The 19,635-nt window shown below is 51.9% G+C and overlaps 1 protein-coding gene and 1 long non-coding RNA gene across 13 annotated transcripts in view; one reads left to right on the top strand and one right to left on the bottom strand.

Moving 5' to 3' along the window:
• MTMR3 (myotubularin related protein 3) overlaps positions 1-5,507 on the top strand; it is a 131,522-nt gene extending 126,015 nt beyond the window's left edge. For 5 of the 12 annotated variants that reach the window (XM_070385871.1, XM_070385869.1, XM_070385870.1 and 2 more), the window contains 4 exons: positions 188-298; positions 755-843; positions 1,536-1,562; positions 3,406-5,507. In XM_070385871.1, the coding sequence (XP_070241972.1) occupies positions 188-298; positions 755-843; positions 1,536-1,562; positions 3,406-3,577 (399 nt within the window). In that variant the 3' untranslated portion in view covers positions 3,578-5,507. The other 7 variants (XM_070385877.1, XM_070385875.1, XM_070385872.1 and 4 more) reach the window with 4 other exon arrangements.
• Positions 2,118-16,088, bottom strand: LOC138991467 (uncharacterized). Its single transcript, XR_011467410.1, has 4 exons — positions 15,983-16,088; positions 14,476-14,616; positions 12,514-12,619; positions 2,118-2,367 (listed from the first exon to the last, which is right to left on the bottom strand). It is a non-coding gene; the product is annotated as an uncharacterized lncRNA (long non-coding RNA).
• Positions 16,089-19,635: the final 3,547 nt, after the last annotated feature.

Raw genomic sequence — 19,635 nt, 5'->3', positions numbered from 1 at the left:
CCAGCTGAGCTCAACCTTGTCTCTGCACCTGCTCAACCCAGCTCTCGATGGCTGAGGCACCTAGAGATTCAGCAGCCCTAACACCCAGGCCCGCCCACATTCCCCGTGCTCCCTTCTTTGCCAAGCTCTTTCTTCTTCTGGGAGGAGACCAGGTTCATTCTGTTCAGCTGTGTTTGTTTGCCAACAGACTTCAATTCCCGACTCGGAAAGCAATCTGGATCAGAACTGTTTGTCTCGCTGCAGCACAGAGATTTTCTCTGAAGCCAGCTGGGAGCAGGTGGATAAACAGGACACGGAGGTACAGGCTCAGCCCCTGTTCTGAGTGCCACCCATGCAACTGTTTTGCGGTTCTTCTCCACCCCCATCGTCTGTCCCCCCTGCCCCAGCCAAGGGAAGACCTCACCGCACACTCACCCTCTCTGAGTCTCAGCACCTATGAATTCCCGTCAAATCTGGAGTTTCTAAGCCAGGGAAACTCGAGCCAGCCCTCTCTCCTCAGTGCCTCTGCACTAGAGCCTTGCCCGCTCTCACAGCAACCAGGCTGCTCTGGCTGCCTCTTGATCTCAGGGGAGTTTGGAGTCCCCTCGAGGGGAACGATTTGGACGCCTTTCTTGTACTGCTGACATCAGGCCTGATTGGCTGGTGCCACTGGAGCCAGTGTGGTCCTTGTGACTCTTGCTGCCCCAGCATGGCTCCGTTGGCTCCAGCTGGATGGCCCATTTCCTGTCACTGACCTGGCCCCGATGTTTTACAGATGACCCGTTGGCTCCCTGACCACCTGGCCGCCCACTGCTACGCGTGCGACAGCGCCTTCTGGCTTGCCAGCCGGAAGCACCACTGCAGGTGCCCCTGGAGGGAGTGGCGGGGCAGGCGGGGTGTGGGGGGGCCGAGGCTGGGGCAGAGCCTGCGGATGGAGATGGGGGCATCTGGCTGACAGACCCAGGAGTCTTCAGAACCCTGGCCCACCTTTTGTGCCTGTGAAATCAGTGTTTACAGAACTTCATTTGGTGTCTGTCTTCCATTTTAGAGTGATTGTGAGTAAGTTTTGAAATGTACAAATGATGTCCCTTTTCCACCGAAACCACCACTTTTTATTCCTAGAGTGAAAGTGCTTCCCATGAAGCATGGCTGCTGTGAGCAAAAGAGCTTTCCTACTGTGGGCAGGGAGCTTCATTTGCCTGCCCCTTGCCCTGTTCCCTGACCTCATACTCCTTGGGGGTAGGGGGCTGGTGGGACTGGCTGAGAACGCAGTTTTTGGTCCACAAGGCTCTTACTTCTTTCTGGGCTGCAGAGTGAGTGGCTACAGATGCTTTGCTCCAGGTTGGGGGGTGACTGGAGAATAATCAGTGTTCCTGGGATAGGGATTTGATCTGAATTGTGGCAGAGCTCACCCGCATGAGCGGACCTGGTTTAAAATAGAACCACCTCTCTGTCCAACGATGATGCTTCCAGGACTGTGTATCTCCCCGCCCTCACCCCAAGCCCAAATGTCTTTAGTTGGCTTCTCTTCTGAGCTCTCTCTCCCCTCCTTGCAGGGACACTGATCGTGTTGATCAAACGTGGTGAGCATTTGCAACAGCTTGTCTGTGGTGTCTGCACATCTACAGTAACTTCTCCACACTAACGCTCCCGTTCCCCCTCTCTGCACTCACTGGGATGAAGCTTGGGTCCAGGAGCACAGGCAGGTGGGCTGGGGGCGTGGGGACAGCACAGCCGCTGGCTGAGGAGACCACTGGGGCTGGTCAGGCTGTAGCCCAGGGTGCGCCTGCTGACCGCACAGGTCAGGCAAGCCATCTGGCTGATGGCAAGAGGGGTGCTTCAGCAGGGGCTGGTCTTGCGAAGTGGCCAGTAGAAGGGGTACTTAGTTGTGCGTCAGTCATTCCCTGAGATTTCAGGATAGTACTGGCATCACTACTCTTTTTTTTTTTCCCCTTAAAAAAAAAAAAAGAGCCCAGGACGGAACAGAGGTGGTCTTTCCAGAGAACTGCTAGCACTGAAAACTGCAAGGCAAGACCCCACGTGGCATCCATCAGGATTGCCTGAGAGAGGTCAGATAGACAAGCTTTAGCTCATCAAATTCACGTCAGGCCTTTGAGTTGAATTCCAGCAGGTATGTGAAATAAATGTACACATTCAGAAATAGATTGAGGCAGTTTCTCTCTGTAACCACAGGTTCTTACTGATACATGCTTTTCAGAAACAGTTGTGAATTACTCACTGCATTCCAGAGGATGAAGTCTTGTGTGTTGGTTTTCCTTCTTTCTTTTCATTGCCCCTTTCCTTTTGTGGTATTCTTTCATCCGCAAAGCGTATTCAGCATTCTCTTTCGTGCTTAAGTGGTCCTTAATCCAGCGGTGGGTTTCCTTTCTGAGGAGCATAAAGGAGAAGGTCGTGAGTGATGCTGGCTGAGGAGGAGCTCCCCTTTAGCTTTTGACCCCACGTCATTGGAGGGCTGCATCAGACTCCTTGGAGTCTCCTGTTGGGCTTATTGGGGTTGATTTTAGGGCCTCCCCAGAGTGGGGCTGTAAGGTGAGCATAACCTCAGCCTCTGCCAGTTCCCCTTCCTGGAGGCCATGCAGGGCATCTGTTTCGGTGTGCACACACCTATGCTGCACACACGCATCAGAGCTGGGCTTTCAAACGTAGGAAGGGTGAGAGGTCAGGGTGCATTCAGGCCTTTAGAGAGCGGATACTCCCTGGAGATGCATGCGGGCAGCAGAGTGACCCACGAGTGGAGTGACTGACTCTTGTCTAATCGGGGGTGTGTGTGTACACGTGGTCATCTGCATTGTCCTCTCACCCTGAGCATGTGGCACTGGTTGCTCGTCTCCTGGCTTCGCATGCCGGCAGCACAGCAGTCCTAGACGGCAGCAGCCTGTTCTGTGTTACTGCCTCTGAGCCTTTGGGCACGGGCTCCTCACTCCCCAGGTGGGCCGGAGGTTTCTCTCATCTGAGCGGCTCAGAGACCAATCGAATTGGTCCCTGGCCTCTTTATGATCTCAAGCTACACAGAGGCCATTGCTCAGGTGGGTGTGGCCACAGGGTTTTCCTGGACCAAGACTCAGCCATCGAGCTAATAGCTGCCTTCCGCCCTGGGCCCATTTGCTTTCATGGATCTCTGTTGAGCAGTGTCTTCTGACACCTGGTAACCTTGAGCCATAGTGGTAAGGCAGCCAGGTGTCCTGGACCCTAAAGTGAAAGTGGTGTGCAACTGTGCTCGGGAGGGCTCCCTTCCCTGCCTGGCTTCTTCCTGGGTCAGACCCACCAGAGTGTTTGGTGTAGAGGAGTCTCCAGTCTCCAGCACATCTGAGTTGCATACAGGGAAGCTCTGTCTTCTGAAGTTGGTTTCCCCAGCCTGTCTCTGCTGCTGACACTAACACTGTTTTTGTTTTTTCTCATCTCAAGGAACTGTGGGAACGTATTCTGCTCCAGTTGTTGTAACCAGAAGGTTCCAGTTCCCAGCCAGCAGCTCTTTGAACCTAGTCGAGTGTGCAAGTCTTGCTATAGCAGCCTGCATCCCACAAGCTCCAGCATTGACCTTGAACTGGATAAGCCCATTGCTGCCACTTCAAACTGAAGCTGCGTGACCTGGGGCAGGCGGAGGCCGAGCTGCTCCCGACAGGCCCACGCAGCCTGGGCAGACCTAGAGGCCCGTGTGCTTTGGAATGGGGGCGTGAACCAGCTGTGCAGAATGGCAGCCCTTTGGGGTGTGCCGCTGGGTTGTGCTTTGAGTCCTCTCTTCCCATCCCATCCCACCCCTGCGTTTTTTTTCTCTACATTTTCTATCCTCCTCCTGCCTCCAAAAAAGAGAAAAGTACCCTGGTTGTCTTTAAAAAAAAAAAAATTTTTTTTAATTTTGATGGAAGAGCAGAGGTTGCCAGCTGTCAAGCAGTGCTGAGCAGTGCTTTGTTCTTCAGGATGGGAGGAGGCTGGTTCAGTCAGGAGTGGAGGCCTGAGCTGGACAGCGGGGAATAACGCCGGTACTGCCATTTGTGACCGATCCTCGTTAACACCACCACATCAGAGCCAAGGGGAAACCTTTGCTTCTGAGGACGCCAAGAGCATCTGCCCTAAGAGCAGTGCCCCCGTGCCCTCTCCCCCGCAGAGGGGCTGGGCCAGTCCCCCCACAGGCAGAGGAATGGGAGTGGGGTTGGGAGGGGGCACCCTCTGGAGGCCCTGAGAGGGTTGGCCCTGGCTGGCTGGCATCTCCTCTTCCACGGGATTCTCTTGTTATCTTGTTAAGGGACCCAGGTGTCTGGGCTCCCCTCACTGTCAGTGGTCGGCCCCCTTAGCCAGGCCAGCAGCGCTTCCCACCCTTGGGCGCCAGGTGTCAGACCGGCCGAAGCACAGCACCCCGCTGCTGCGGTCAAGGCCGGAGCGCGTGCTGAGCCCGGGGAGTGCCTCAAAGCCCCCTCCCAGGCCTAGTCCCCCAAACACTCTCTTCCTCGGCCAGCACAGGGAAGTCCAGACTCAGGGTTCCCGAACCGCCCCACTCCCAAACAATCCTGGACCTCCCCCTTGAGGGGTAGAATCGGTCTTTCGGAGTGCAAGCGTCTGGAAGAGGCAAGTGTGTCCCACAGAACCAGCCTTCCTCCACTGCCCCTTGGAGCCCAGCCCTGCTGCTGTGCTGCTTGTCAGCCGCGAGGGGCGACGTGGTGACTGCGGGGTTCCTTAAAGAAGGGACATAGCCCATCGGAGATGCAAGGCACCTCTCCTCAGCAAGCTTTGATGTGGCCCTCAAAGAGCCTTAATCAGGACTTGTGGTGGAGGCGGGTACGGAGAAGGGTGGGGCAGAGTTCAGGTTTGTGCTTTGTGATCTCGGTGTCCGTGTCTGTGCCTGCCATCCCTCCCTGGGGAAGGGCCATGCTCGGTGCTGCAAAAAGCTGCTAACCGGTAACTGGGCGGATTGTGGTGAGCAGTGGGGGTATGGCCTGGGAACTCTCCCGACCTTTTGGGAGCAGCTCCCTGGCGAAGGGCAAGTTGTGTCTCAGGAAGGTGGCTCCTGGGTGTAGCTAAGACTTGGCCCGAAGCCTTCCCTGGAGCTATCAGTCCAGGCAAAGCCAAGGGCACCTGAGCACGGCTGACCTTCCAGTGGCAGCAGGCTGCTCAGAATTTGCATTGAGTGAAACAGGGTGAAGTTCTCCTCCACACTCTGTGTGGTCAGGCCTTGCAGGTTGGGAGAAATCAGTCTAATTGAAGATTGTGCAGTTCCTAGTGACAGGTGCCAAGAGGTAATGATTACGGGTTTCTTGGGTCTGATGTACAGTGTGAATAAATGCTTGCAGCTCTTAGCCCTTTTTTGATCAATGAAGCACTTTTTTATTAATATTTTTCTTTGTATGTAAAGGAGGAACCTTAACTCTCCGTAGCTGTACATATAACCCTTTTCTCCTAAAGAGGAGTTGACCAGCGCTCCTATATTTTTCATTTTTTGTCAAAGCAAGAAGTAAATACTTTAGAACTGTTAAATATATAAATAAAGTGAATAAAGTTTAGTGTTCCGCATGGTAGCGTTTGCTAGCATGTTCTGATTTTTCTCCCTGTGGTTTATTCCCCTTCATCCCATTTCCCTCTGACACTGAAGCAATTTGAGGTGCTGCTGAGAAATTGAACTTTGATACAGGAAAACTAGATTTCTTTTTAGCTCTAGACCTTGGCAAGGAGCCTGCACCGTGATGCCCACACTGAAGCATATTTCCTTGATGGTTTTTGCCCCATGGTCTCCACAGTTAAAAAGGCAAAGCATCGTAACAGTCGGCCATTCTTCCTTATCTGAAGAACTGAGTGTCAACAGTAATTAAAACTACCTCTGTCCTCCAGGCTCTTTTTTTCTGTTGTTACTCTAATGTCAGCCAGTGCTCCGGCCCCTCACCCCACATACCAAGGAGCATCAGCAGCGCCTGCGGTGGCGGTGAGCACCGAGGCCTGCACACAGCAGAGACTGAAGGGGGTTTGCGGCCAGAAAGCACCTCGCCTCTGCCTGACCTTGGCAGAGAATCCTTGGGGCAGAGGAGACCAAACTGGATGTGAGTGGACCGTGTGCATACCTAGAGGCCTCCTGCCTCCTCCCACAAGAGGGAGGAAGCTCCGCCTCTTAGATCTGTAACCAGTCAGGAAGGCCATAGCTTCCTGTCACTTCCTGACTCGCTCCTGCTCTTTGTAGAGGGATTTTCTTTCCCATGTCACTGTTGGGCACCCTTCCTGTCCCTCGGGCCTCTGAAGGACGTAACGTGGTGCAGTTCTTCCCAAGGGAGGGTAGGTACCGATTAGTGCCCAACTCTGGGGTCACCAGCCTTACATCTGAGGTGAGTTGCGTGCTCTTGACAAGTGGCCTGCAATGAGCGACCTGAGAGCCTCCCAAGGTCACTCTCTGGATGTACTCACTGCTTAAAGTACACACACACTTTTAAACACTCCAGCTGGTTCCAGTCTGAGATCTGTGTGTGCCGTGTGGCAGTTGTGTGCGGGGGAAGGTGCCGCTTCAGCAGCCTCAGTCCATCAGGGAGCTGAGTCTGGGCTTAGACCACTTTGTGAAAACCTGAGTGTGTGTCCACACAGAGCTCCCATTCCTGAGGGCTAATGCTTTAGCCCTTGGTAAGTTAGAAATACTGGTAGAGTCTAACAAAGCTGTTGGGGCCATAGATGGGGAACTGCTGGCGTTAGGAAGATGGAGAAGACCTGCACAGTGTGGGCAGGAGGCAAGGAAGTGCCCCATGAGGGAGGCTGTACGTGGAGGAGTTGGTTATCCGAGGACACGGCCAGTTTTCCTCACTCGGAGATATTTGATCTCTGAGCCCTGGAGCTCTAAAGGTGACCTTGAGGTGCCAGGTTGTCATCCTCATCTCCAGATTTGCCTTTCCTGGGTCTCTTAGTATTTCCCTTCTTTCTGTACTTTGGTCTCGATCCCAGTCCAAAAAATGATAGAGTGCAGTGATCCACTAAGACTTCCTAGTAAAGGTGTACAGAAAATTGATTTTGCTAAAATGCTCATTGTTTATTTCTATATTAGCAAATGATATTCTAAAGAAATACTGTGGCACATTTAAAGGGGAATGAACAAAATGCTCCCAGAGCATCTGTTAAACTTCCAGCTATTTAAAAAAAAAATCAAAATGGGAGTAGAGAGTAAACCCTAGAATACAGTTTTCGGGCCACTTGGCTTGATACACCTGACTTGGCCCACAAGGCTGGGTGATGCCCTGCCACTGAAACCCTCCCGTGTAGCGGTATGCCGCGTCTGCTGAGGGTGCGGCTAACAGCAGATGACGGCGGGCCTGGGCTGTGCAGCAAAATGACTGACTCTCCACTTGGAGTTTGGAAACCATGGCAGGGGTCCAGCTGTTTGATTTCATCATCTAAGAGCATTTGTTCTAAGTGGAGCTCACTGATGAGCTATCTGGAGGGCAGGACTAGAATTCTAGTGTGAGAGGCAGCGGCTCCGCTCCCCAGCCTCTGACTCCTCGAGACGGTCTCCCTGGCCCGGTACACCGCGGCAGTGCTGCCTGCGTCCTCACCCTTGTTTGGAGTCGTCTGCTGCCTGTTGTGCGGATACCAGCTGCCTCCCTGGTCAAATGGGGCTCTTCTAGGTTAGGCAGTTGGTCAGAGCCATGAGGGGAAAGGGTACCCTCTGAAGTAGGAATTAACAAAGGTTTTAAATGCTGTTGTATTTTATCACTTTGTCTTTTCTATCATATCCATGTTCTTAGCTTCTGTTAACACTGCTCACGGCAGTTGGCATTTCAGTTGTATTTTCAGTGAAATTTTACATCGGCTTTTAAAACTGACTTAACTGCTTCCAGACTGGTGTTAAGATTTTTTTCTAAATGCAAATCGTAACCCCTGAGGCTTGGATCCTGGTTAAATACCCTGTTGCTGCTGAAAGCAGTACCTGCTACTGCAACAGCCTTGGCTCTGCTGTAGACTGAGTGAGTGTGTAAACTGAGGAGATAGCATTTTCACCCACAGTTGTTCAGCCCCTTGCACTGTGCTTCGCTAGTCAGTCGTGTGGCCAGTGTTGAGGTGCCGGGAGTAAATCCACTCTTTCCTAGTCTGTTCAAGAGACACGGAGGGGACAGCAGGAGTCCACGTTTGTGTCTGAGGCCTGGGACTTGAAATCCTGACGTTAGAGGTGGGTAAGGGATCTCAGGTGGGTAGATTTGTGGTTTTCATGCTCTTCTGTGGGGAGCGAGCCTCCAGCTTTTTAATATTGGGCTTCCACCTAAGATCTGATTTGAAGGGTTTGGATGATTAAAATTACTGATTTAATCCACCCTCCTGGTTTTACTTTTTACAGTGGTTCTTGTTGGTTATCTGTGTTACGAACAGCAGTGTGTCCGTGTGAATTCCAAACTCCCAAACTATCCTCTCCCGCCCCACCCCACCCTTTCCCTCTGGGAACCATACACTCATTCTGTTTCTCTTTTGTGAATAGTTTTGATCTGCATTTCTCTAATCATTATTAATGATGAGCATTTTTTTAATTTTTAAACTTTACATAATTGTATTAGTTTTTCCAAATATCAAATGTGGCTGTTGGCCATCTGTATATCTTTGGGAAAATGTTTAGGTTTTCTGCCCATTTTTTGATTGGGTTTTTTTGTTGTTGTTAGTGAGTTGTATGAGCTGTTGGGTGACTAATCCCTTGTGGGTCACCTTGTTTGTGATTCCCATTGTTGTGTAAAAGCTTTCACGTTTAATTGGGTCCCCTTTTTGTTTTTATTCCCATAACTCTGGGAGATAGACTGAAAAAGATATTGCTGCTATTTATGTCAATTCTGCCCATATTTTCCTCTAAGAGTTTTATAGTATCTGGTCTTACATTTAGGTCTTTAATCCATTTTGAGTTTGTGATGCTTTGTTGAGAAAAATGAGATTCAGGGAGCAGCAAAGATTGATCCAGGGTGACCAGTGAAAGCAAAATGTAAATAAAACATTCTCTCCTGATGCCTTCCCTTCCGAGCTCTTGGGCTTCCAGAAAGCAGCCTTAGATAAATAGTTATTCTAACCTGGTTCTCTTTGGATTAGCCAAATCAGAAATCTTGGAGATGAGCCTAGCAGTCACTACACAAAGGCTTAAACTGTAAGTCCTCCGATCCCTGGTACCAAAATCAAAAAGTTTTGATATTATATATAATCCAGTTTTTTTTTTTTTAACCTTTCAAGTACCTAAGAACAATGTTAACAGAATGAACTAAATTCAAGTCATAATGTCTTAAAATCAGTGGGGTGGCAGGGGTCAGGGTGGGGAAGCATTTCTGACTAATGCAAGTTGTGAACTCAGTGTCCAATTCATATCTGTTTTTATTTGGAATGGTATAGAGGAAAAAACCTGATTTTTATCTATGTAAGTGCAAATAGTTACAGCTTGTCTGCAGTCTCTGGTTATGGACAAAACTGAAGTAGATGCTTGAAAAAAGGATTAAGAGAGGACTATCCAGGACCTGCTTTCAGCCCTTATCTTCCATACATCAGGTGAGAAACACCCAAAGGTTATAATCACTAAAATTACACGTGGTGACAGCCACTAGCACCCAGGTGTGGTGACCCCAGCACCGACCCAAGAAGCCCTCACAAGCACGAAACTGGAAGCCTTACCTGAGGGCTCCAGCGGCCTAAGCCATGCGTGTTTTGTCTCTGAGCGTACCTGTTACGGATGATTTTCACTATTTAATATGACACTTGGAGTGAGGGAGTGCAGGGAGCCTCTGAGGTGCTGCCACAAAAGCCAGTTTCAAAACCAGTTATTTGGTGTAAAGACTCTGGGGTTTCTGAGCCCACAAGCCTGGGCCAGCTGAGCACCTCCTCAGCTGGAGTGGAGCACTGGCCGCAGGGCTGGGTCGATGATGAGGACCTGGTAAGTGCTCCCGGCCCTGTCCATGAATCAAGGTGACTTCCACTGCTGGAGGACATTGGGAAAGATCAGGGCCAGACAGGCTCCTGTCTCACCGGCCTCAAACCTGGGAGACAGCTGGCCCTGCCCTGGGTCTTCCACCTTACAGAGGTAACATTCTGGTCTAAGTTTACTTACAATACCGTGCAGTTGTCACTACTCGAAGACTTCAGAGTTCGTCTATGAACTTTAAATACTGATGTATTTTAATGGATGCAGGTCTGCCTTAGAGGTGCACTGCTGCCTTAGAATCCTATAAAAGCAATGGGAAAGAGGGGCCAGAGAAAAACTGCTTGTTGGAGTTGAGGTGGCCTCAGTTTGCTGAACAGCTGGCGAGGTTTAGGTTTCTGACTGAAGACTGCACAAGCCAGGAGCTACACAGAGCAGCTGGCTCTGCAGGCTGCACAGCAGGGGAGGGAGAGGGGGCCTTGCCTCTAAGCAGCGCAGATGTCTGAGGCACGGGCCTGGGCCAGGCTGTGTCTGCTACTTAGCAGGTGAGCCTAAGGTTGCAAGAGAGTGACGACCTTACCTTCAGCTCATGCTCCTTGCCATCTCCAATGCCAGAGGAGCCCAGGGTGGGTGAACATACTTAAGGCTTCATCACCCAAATTAAAACAGACTGAGTTAATTATGAATGGCTCCTCTGCTGTACTTTGCCTGTGGGACAGCCATCCCCTAGAGCTGGAGGTCTTTCAAGTCCCCCTTAGATTGCTGGTACCTGCTGACACACACTACTGGGGCGGCTCCCAGTTTTGAAGTTCTGCCAGCCCTGGGGACCCGACCTGGGTGCCGTTTCTGTTCTTTCATTTGACTTGATGGACCAGCCAGCTGCTGCCTCAGACGTCTGTGCCCAACATGTGTGTTCTCTGGGGTCCCCAAGGACCTGCCGTGCCTGCTGGCTCTTCTGCCGCTGCAGCTGGCCTTCGGGGCTGTGCCATACTGTCCTGTCCTTGCTCCTGTGTGGTGCTGGTGTTCCTGACGTTCAGTTGTTGGCTCTGCTTCCACACATGCTTCCTTGGAGACTTGTATAAATCAAGGTACTTTATTAACAACAGTTCCATCCATGTCTCCAGCTGTTCCCGAGCCAGCGTGCGAGGCCGCCTCACGTGCACACCCTGTGCAGCCCGAGGCATCAGCCCAAGGGACTAGTTCTCAGGGCCTAGGACCCTGCTCACCCAGTCCTGTCAGCTGGAAGGAGGGCGGAGCCAGGAGGCCTGCAGCCCGGGCCTGTCGCCAGTCCTCTGCGCACCGGGTCTAAGGCGCGGGGATGGCGCAGTTCCTTCCCAGTCAGCCTGCAGCAGTTGCGAACCTGATGCCACTCTGCCTTCCTCGCCCCCACGTCCAGGTAGGAAGTTAACCTCCTCTTTCCAGACGGTAGCTGAATTCCTCCCCAAAGCCCTGCCCGCCTTAAGAAGTTCTGAGCCACACTAGGCAGGAATGAACCTTGGCAGCTAAAGCCATTGCCCACGGCTCCTGTGCGCTGCCTGAGGCAGGGAGGGCAAGGGGGCGAATCCTTTGCTTCTCCTTACCTGGACATCTGGATCACCCTTGCCTCTCATGTGCTCCGTAGCTCTGCCCTCCAAAGCCCTCTAGACTTTCGGAGATCACTGCCAAGGCCTGAAAAGCTGAGGACAAGAGCCTGGGTGTCTGAAGTCACCTGTTTGCCCTTCATCTCTGCGGCCCTAAATGAAACCTCAGCTTACACTTAGCTTCTGACAGCTCTGGATATACCAGCTGGCTCGCTCTTTTTAACAACTAATGAGACCGGTGGTTCTGCACAGCCTTCTTCGGTGACTTAGATGCATCCCTATCCCAGGAGATAATGTGGCATTTCTGTCTCTGGCACTGCCGTCTGTTAGGGAAGACTAGGCGGATAAAAGATCCTCATTATCCAGAAAGAACTGGGACCTGGAAAGCCCTTTTAGAGTTAACCCACTGTGGACAGAGACCAGAGTTTCACATGGTAAACAGTGAAAAAGGCTTGATTGGAACAAGTATCTATTAGAAGAGTGTATCTGCAACTATGAGCTAATTCTTGAGTATTTTATATATACATATTTCCGTCCTAAAGTTATGTGATTGTACACAGGACATGGTTTCATGTTTGATTTCCGTAGTCCAGTCAGCCACAAGGGTGGTTTTTAGTCAAGGCCTTCTCCGGTTTTCCGGAGAGCTTCTCTTCAGCCTTTGATAGTCAAACCGCCCGCCATGCAGCGCTTCACTTGTTCCTGAACCTCATTCTGAGTCCTCACTGGCCAGGGGCTGCACTCGTTGGTAAGTGGCAGCAGACACCGACTCCATCGGGCTTGAGACAACTCTTAGCCTGAAGAAGCCAGAGCTGGGTGTCTGCCTAGGCCTGTGCCTGTGTAGGTCTGTGCTGCCCTGATCCAGAGATCGTGGGACCTGTGTTCTAGCTCTTTCGGTGATTTAGGCTGTGGCTCTGACCACTCCAGTCTGTTCTGATTCTCCTCTGTGGGGAAGTTTGTCTGGTTAACCCACAAAGCTGTGGAGGAACCAATGAGGAAATAGTCGTGTTTTACAGAGTTAATTGCCATGCAGCCTGGGGGGGTAGCATCCTGAAAGCGCACACTTGAACTTATGCTCTGCCGGAGTCCCCCCCATACCTGCTTTCCCATGTCGTCCAGAGTTGGAGGGGGCAGGAACCCTTCTTGTTTGCTAGGCATCCGGCCTGCTCCAGGGCAAGGAACGTCTCTCGCCTGACCTGCCCAACTGGAGGAAGAAGGGGGACGTGTCGGGCTCTCAGTGCTCACAGAATTCCTGGCCACCTCTAGCCAGGGTGGTCCCCAGTGTGAACTAGCGACGATCCAGCCACTGTGGCGGGGGGCGGGGGGGAGTGTGACCGGGGACAGCTTCTCTGGCTGGGTGGCCCTGCCCAGGAGCCTCACTTCCAGGGCAGGTGAGGGCTGAGCCACAGGCCGCCGTGCTGGTGCCTCACCTCCATTCTGGGCAGTGGCGACCCTGAACTTCCCAAATACAAACTTCTTGATGTCTGCCCATTTTTAGAAAGGAGAGCCACCAGAGGTGCCCCTAGGGAGCAGAGTAGTGGGCTCAGACAGCAGGTACAGAAGGTGGGGGGAGTTGAACCCCTGCCCTCAGAGGGGAGCTGCACTCCGTAGTCCGAGTAGGGGTAAACTTCCGGAGGGGCCCTCTGGCACCCTTCCTTCCACAGCACCGCCCGCCCCGCTTCCACAGCCCTCTCTAGGCCGGGAGTCCCTCCCGCCTGCCCACCGCTGTGCCCACGGCTGCTCCTGCTTCTCCCCCGCCACCTCTGCTCCAACCCCCGTCACCCTGGCGAGTCCTCCAGGACAGCCTCACCCGAAGGCTGTGAAAGCACACGAGCCGGAAACAGCGCGGTGTCCGCCAGCGGGGCAAGGGACAAACAGGCTGAAATGCTCACTTGCAGAGCATAACGAAGCAAGAGTGAAGGAGCTAGTTACATACACAAACACATGCATGAATCTATGTAACACCAAATGGAAGAAAAGGAAATTATCTGCTGAATGATTCCATTCTTTAAAAGTTCAAAACCAGGCAAAAGTGTTATTTCGGGTGCAAAGACATGGTAACTACAAAAGCCAGGGCCCTGGACATCTCTAGAGGCTGGAGAGGATGTGACCTTCTGGACAGTGGTGGGTTTCACGACTGCTCATCTCATAACTCATCATCCTCTGCAGATTTTTAACGTACTTTTCTAGTCATGTTATTTTACAAAGGTAAAACCACCACCCAGTCCCTCCATACCTTGGGGTTCTCAGGGCATCAACCCCGTGGCGTGCACACCTCTCCCGTGATCGGTCAGCCTCAGTGGGGAGCTGTCAAGGCCTGAGGAGCAGCGTTGGCTCAACCGCTTGGGTGGCCCTGGGTCCGTGAGCGGAGGGCCGCCGTCACTCCCCCCAGGGGTGGGCTTGCCCAGCCTGACTGTTCCCAGGGAGTGTGTCAGCCTGGAGCACTGGCTTCCTGGCTGCAGCAGCCTGGCCCTGAGTGGGTCTTACCTGACCCAGGTCTGCTGCCCATGAACGGGGTCTGCTATGATGAGCTGCCCCAGCACCCTAGGTCTAACGTAAATCAGGTGGGCTACTCTTGGTTTCCAGTTTGTTTATATAATGTGGTCATCTGTCCACTTACCTGGAGTTGGTGGGGGAACATTACAGGGACCTCCCCACGCCTGGAAACCTTTGATTATGTACAGGGAGAGCAGTCACATAGCAAAAAACGAACCCCTACTTCATGTCAGGCACCTCAGTAGCTGAGGCAGAGAAAGCCAGAACCCTGTATTCACGGAGAAGACTGTTGACAAGACGGGTAAGTGAGAGAACGCTGCGGAGCAGTCTAGGGGTCTGTGGGAAACTGCAGCGAGTCAGGAGAGGTCCCTAGGGAAGCAGTGTGTAAACCAGGGTCTGAGGGATGAAGAGGGAGACAAGAAGCCAATTCGTTGAGCACGTACTATGTGCTAAGCCCCTTTTGTCCAGACCACCATTGTTTAAGACAGGTGTTACCCCATTTTACAGATGAAACAGCTGAGGCTCAGCGAGCTGAAGAGCCCTATCCAAGGTCGCTCAGCTAACCTGCAGCAGAATGCAGACTCAAACTCCAGTCTGGTGATCCAAAAGCCAGGCAGTGAGGCGGCTGCTGTCACAGACAAGGCCAGAAGTGGTGGTGGCCTCAGTGGATCCAGAGAGAAGCAGACGTGCAGGCCCAGCAGGGACCTGGAGGGGAAGTGACAGGACTCAGCGAGCACTGCTGAGGCAGAGGGGCAGGACGTGCTGCAGGCTCCGCCTTGACCCGCTGGATCATTTACTGCGGTGGAGGATGAGGGGAAGGATAAAGGTTTAGAGGGGAAAAAAAACATCATCTAAATTTGATATAAAATAAAACCAGGCTAATCCCATGCCTAGAAACTCCCTCTCCACGCCGCAATCCCAGTGTTCTCTCCACCCATTCCCGCCGCTCCTCCCACTGTCCTAAGGCCCCCTGTTCTCTTCTGAGCCTCCAGCCTTCTACTACCTCACCTCGGGCAGGTCAGAGCTGGGAGGCCCACCAAGAGGATGCTGGCCCTGGGCCCCCGGGCTTTGCTCAGGCCTCTCCTGAAGCTCCCTCCGCTACAGAGGCTCTGCCTGGGGAGGAGCTGCTTGTGTGCTGAACTCCTCAGGGTGGAGTCTTCCCCCAACCCCTTCCCTCTCCCCCCACTAGGACCCAGAACATTCTGTGTGCACAGCCTCCACAGTCACACAGGGCTCAGAAGGGCCTTGTCTTGGTCTAATGCGCTTCTACTGCAGTTCCAAATATATTCCTACTGTCTATAATAAGGGGCCCATGTTTTCATTTTGGATTAGGTCCTGACACTAGCTGTCCTGTCCCTGGATTGTAATGATGTAGACCCTGAGTGGCAGACAGCCTTTCCCAGCTGTGGGAGTGAACCTCATTTCTAGCTAGGAAGGCCCACTGTTTTAAAGCAGAAGGAAATAAAAAAGAGCTCTTTGTTTCTATGAAATACACAGTTTTATGTGCAATTTTATGTTTCTTCATGGGTAATAACTTAGGAGGGAACCTTGGGAATAGAATACAGAAATAACAAATTATGGGCCATTAACCGTGGTTAATTGTTTCTTTATAGCCTAGTGTGGAGGCACATCTGGGTTGCTTTGCGCTCACAGTCACAGGTAGGGAAGGAGGTCTGCTTAGGTATAACCTAGCAGCTGGTGCAGAGAAGGCAATGGCACCCCACTCCAGTACTCTTGTCTGGAAAATCCCATGGACGGAGGAGGCTGGTCGGCTGCAGTCCATGGGATCACTAGCAGTCGGACATGACTGAGGGACTTCACTTTCACTTTTCACTTTCGTGCACTGGAGAAGGAAATGGCAACCCACTCCTGTGTTCTTGCCTGGAGAATCCCAGGGACGGGGGAGCCTGGTGGGCTGCCGTCTCTGGGGTCGCACAGAGCTGGACACAATTGAAGTGACTTAGCAGCAGCAGCTGGTGATCCCAGCCTGGCTCCCAAAGCAGACACTGCCGTCAAGGCCTCACCTCCAGTTAAACAGTGTTTCTCAAAAGCCTAATCATGGACCACTTACCTGAGCTCCCTTCAGCTCTCAGGTGTGGAGGAGGTCCACATGTTGTCCAGGCGTCCCGCAGCAGCAGCCTTTGGGGTGTAACCTACCCCTGTGCCCAATAAGCTGGATGAATCTGCCACTCAGGCTCCAGACAGCTGCAGGTCATTGCTTGCTTTAGTAAACACCTGTTTAAAAGAAAAAATGAATTGAAAAAGTGTTGGACACTTTGCTCAAGAAAGGTTCCCCTGGCTAGCACTAAGGGCCTGCCCGTCCTGATGAGCTAACAGATGAAGCACCAGACCGCTGAGAGACAGGTCCTCCAGAGTCACTCCCCCAGAGCAGTAACACGAGAGACGGGACAAGCACACAGAAGAGAAAATCCAGCCCCAAGTTCCTTTTCTCAGAGACACAGCCGGTATCAATCCAGACTGGCTATGGAAGGCCTTCTGGAATGCACTCGGTCATCCTATCACCCTCTGTTGCGCTGATCCATGTAATTCATCTGTCCCGCCCCAGGAGCGTGGCTGACCTCCTTCAGTTCACAAACTACAACCCAGATTCCTTGCTCTGACAGCAGCTGGCCTCCCAGGCATACTCAGCTGTTCTTCACCCCATGGACCTTCTCCCCTTAACTCTTCTCATCCGTCTCCTCTCCCTCAACTTCCACATTTCTGAGTGCCTGTCCTTGCTAGACCTGGGGGACATGGAGGGAGGGAAATAAGCCCAGTCCCCAGCCTGAGCTTTCCGCCTAGTGAGTCCATGGGTTACACAGACCTTCATAGTAAACCCTGAGAAGGGCCGTGATGGAGCTCTGAGCCCCCATCAGGACGAGGCTCTGGTTTCGGCATCAGGAAGGGTTTCCCTGAGGAGTGTGATTTCTGTGGATAGAGAGAGGTGGTAACCAGGCACCAACTGGGAGCAGGAGAGGCTGCGAGGAGGGCACGCTGTGGCCAGGCCAGCAGGGCTGTGGGCCCGGAAGCGAGGCCCTTTGCAGGGAGGCACTGTAAGGCCGGTGGGGCTGAAGAGCAGGGGGCACAGAGGGAGGTGGGCTTGGCTCAGACAAGCCAAGTCTGGGCTCGAAGAGGATGGTCTATGTCCCTAGAGCCATGGGAAGCCTCTGAGGGGTTTTCAGTGGGGAGAACCCCGGAGTTGTGTTTTCAAGAACCTTCAGGAGCAGGTACAGGGCCTTCGTGCTCAGGGTCAGAAGGAAGCAGCCATACCATAAAGAAAAGTATTTGCCCTGCAGAGAGGGGAGAAGTGCACGGGAAGGACGACCATGCCACCTGCTGGAGGGTTTGCGTGCTCAGAGGGAGGAGTGGGCTGGGGCTGGACGTGGGAGAGTGAGGCAGAGCGACAACGCAGGCGGGATGGGCACATTCTCGCTCACCCCCGAGAGAGGAGGTGGCCGAAGACTGAGCCAAAGGCCAGGGAGAAGAAAGGAGCTGGCAAAGCAGGCCAGGAAGGACAGGAAAAAGGAAAGCAAGGCAATATGCTGCCAATCTATAGTGAAGAAAGTATTTCAGGAAGCACCAACCCTGGAGGATAAACAGAAGCCAGCCCCATGGAGAGAAGAGAAAAGAAAGACAAAGAGAAAAAAAAAAAAAAGACAAAGAGAACAGGAAGCCCACAGCCCAGAGGGCAGAGAGCCTGGAGCTCTGGCAGCTGGAGTCAGGGAGGAAGCCTGGAAGCTGGCGGATCAAGAGGGGCCTCAGTAAGGAGTTTGGACACAATCCTGAGGGCCAGTGGAGGGCTGTTAGAAGTTTCTTTTTAATTAGGAACAAGATTTATGCTCCCTGTAAATAAAACAAGATGAACCCCCCCGCACAAAAAAACACACAAAATTCTAGGAACAAAGGTATATGTTAACAAGTGAAAGTTCTGCCAAATGCCCCTCCTTTGGTATTATTCCAGAGCTCTTGCTGCCGCTCACCAACATCGTTAGTTATGTGCGAACAGGATTCCGCCACATACAATCTCTGCACCTTTCCTCATTCGGTCAGCAGCCGTCTTGAGCATCCATCTGGGTGGATCCACACAGACGCGCCCGCGGGTCTGAACGGCTGGACCGTCCGCCACGGCCTGTGGATGGATGTGCTTCTGTCCTGGGTGCTCATTTATTTTCTTTAGCCTAAGCTGGCCGTGGAGGCGCCTAAGGAGAGGAGTGTTCCCCGGGGCCCTGCATCCCGGGTTGGTTCTGCATTAAGTACCTGGCTTTGGGGGTGATGTGGCCCCTCCTGGGCCTCAGTTTCCAGGTTCACTGTGTGCTGGGCACTATCATCTCATCGAAGTGAGTGTTAATATTTCTCATCGGTGAAGAGGACTAGAGGACTGCCATTTGTGCTTCAGAGAGATCACTCGGGTTGCAGTATGAAGAACTGCTCGCTCTTCTCATCCACGTTCGTGAAAAAGGAGTCTTAGTCTGTCAAGGCCTAGCTCAGTTTCCTCTTCTAAAGGTGCTGTCTCCAGCACACGCAACCTCTTGACTGGAATTCTCCTCTACCGGTTCTCCCCTGGAACATAAAACCCCTGGAAGTTGAGAATCGTGTTTTTCATCCTTGCATCCTTCACAGGAGTAAGTCTATACAAGGACTTAATAAATCTCGGCAGAGTTGTCCATGCACTAAAGAAATCATTTTGGTTGACAAATAAGTGAGCCACGCAATACCTGTTTGGGACCCAAGCCTCCTTTTGATACGGAGTTTTATCCACAGGCCTTGAGATGCGTGTGATTAAGCCCTGCAGGAGGTATTTTCCTGGCTCTGAAGGACTCTGACCTGCCCTGCCTGGAGTGCTGACGTTGAATGAGACTGTCTGGAAAGACGCCCTAAAAGCCAGCCAGGTGTATTGTCCCTGAGCTTTAAGAAGATCCTGCAATTCGGAAGCCTGAGAGCTTCCTTTTCACCTTGCACAATACACTGAGAGCTTTGCCTTCACCGGACTATTGCTGTATAGGAATGAGTGACCTGCTTTTTCTTTGCTTTGAAAGTTTTGCTCATTAAATACAGTTTCCTTAGATCCATGCAGTTTAGTGTTAGGGAAATAAAAAGCTTGTATTGAACACCTGCAACTTGAAGATCAGTTCTTCTGTTTCATAATTTAAAATAACTTAAAAAATGGAAACAAATGGGATCTAATTAAACTTAAAAGCTTTTGTATAGCAAATGAAACCAAAACTGAGATGAAAAGACGACCCACAGAATGGAAGAAAATGTTTGCCAACAGAGCAACCAACCAAGGGATTAATCTCCAAAATTTACAACAGCTCATGAAGCTATCAAAAACACAACCCGATCAAAAAACAGTCAGAATCTAAACAGACATTTCTCCAAAGAAGACATACAGACGGCCAACGCCTCATCACCACTGATTGCTAGAGAAAGGCGGATCAAAACTGTGATGAGGTTACCACCTCATACTGGCCAGAATGGACATCGTTAAAAACTCAACAAATAAGGAATGCTGGAGAGAGTGTGATGAAAAGGGACCCTCCCACACTGCCGGTGGGAGCGCAGGCTGACACAGCCACTATGGAGGACAGTATGGAGGTTCCCTAAAAAACTAAAAATAAGAGTTGCCATATGATCTAGCAAGCCCACTCCTGGGCATATACTCAGACAAAACTATAATCTGGAGAGATACACGCACATCTATGTTCACAGCAGCACTATTCCTAA

This window comes from Bos mutus, chromosome 17, assembly GCF_027580195.1.
Source record: "Bos mutus isolate GX-2022 chromosome 17, NWIPB_WYAK_1.1, whole genome shotgun sequence".
Taxonomy (NCBI): domain Eukaryota; kingdom Metazoa; phylum Chordata; class Mammalia; order Artiodactyla; family Bovidae; genus Bos; species Bos mutus.
This window is presented reverse-complemented; position numbering and strand designations above follow the sequence as displayed.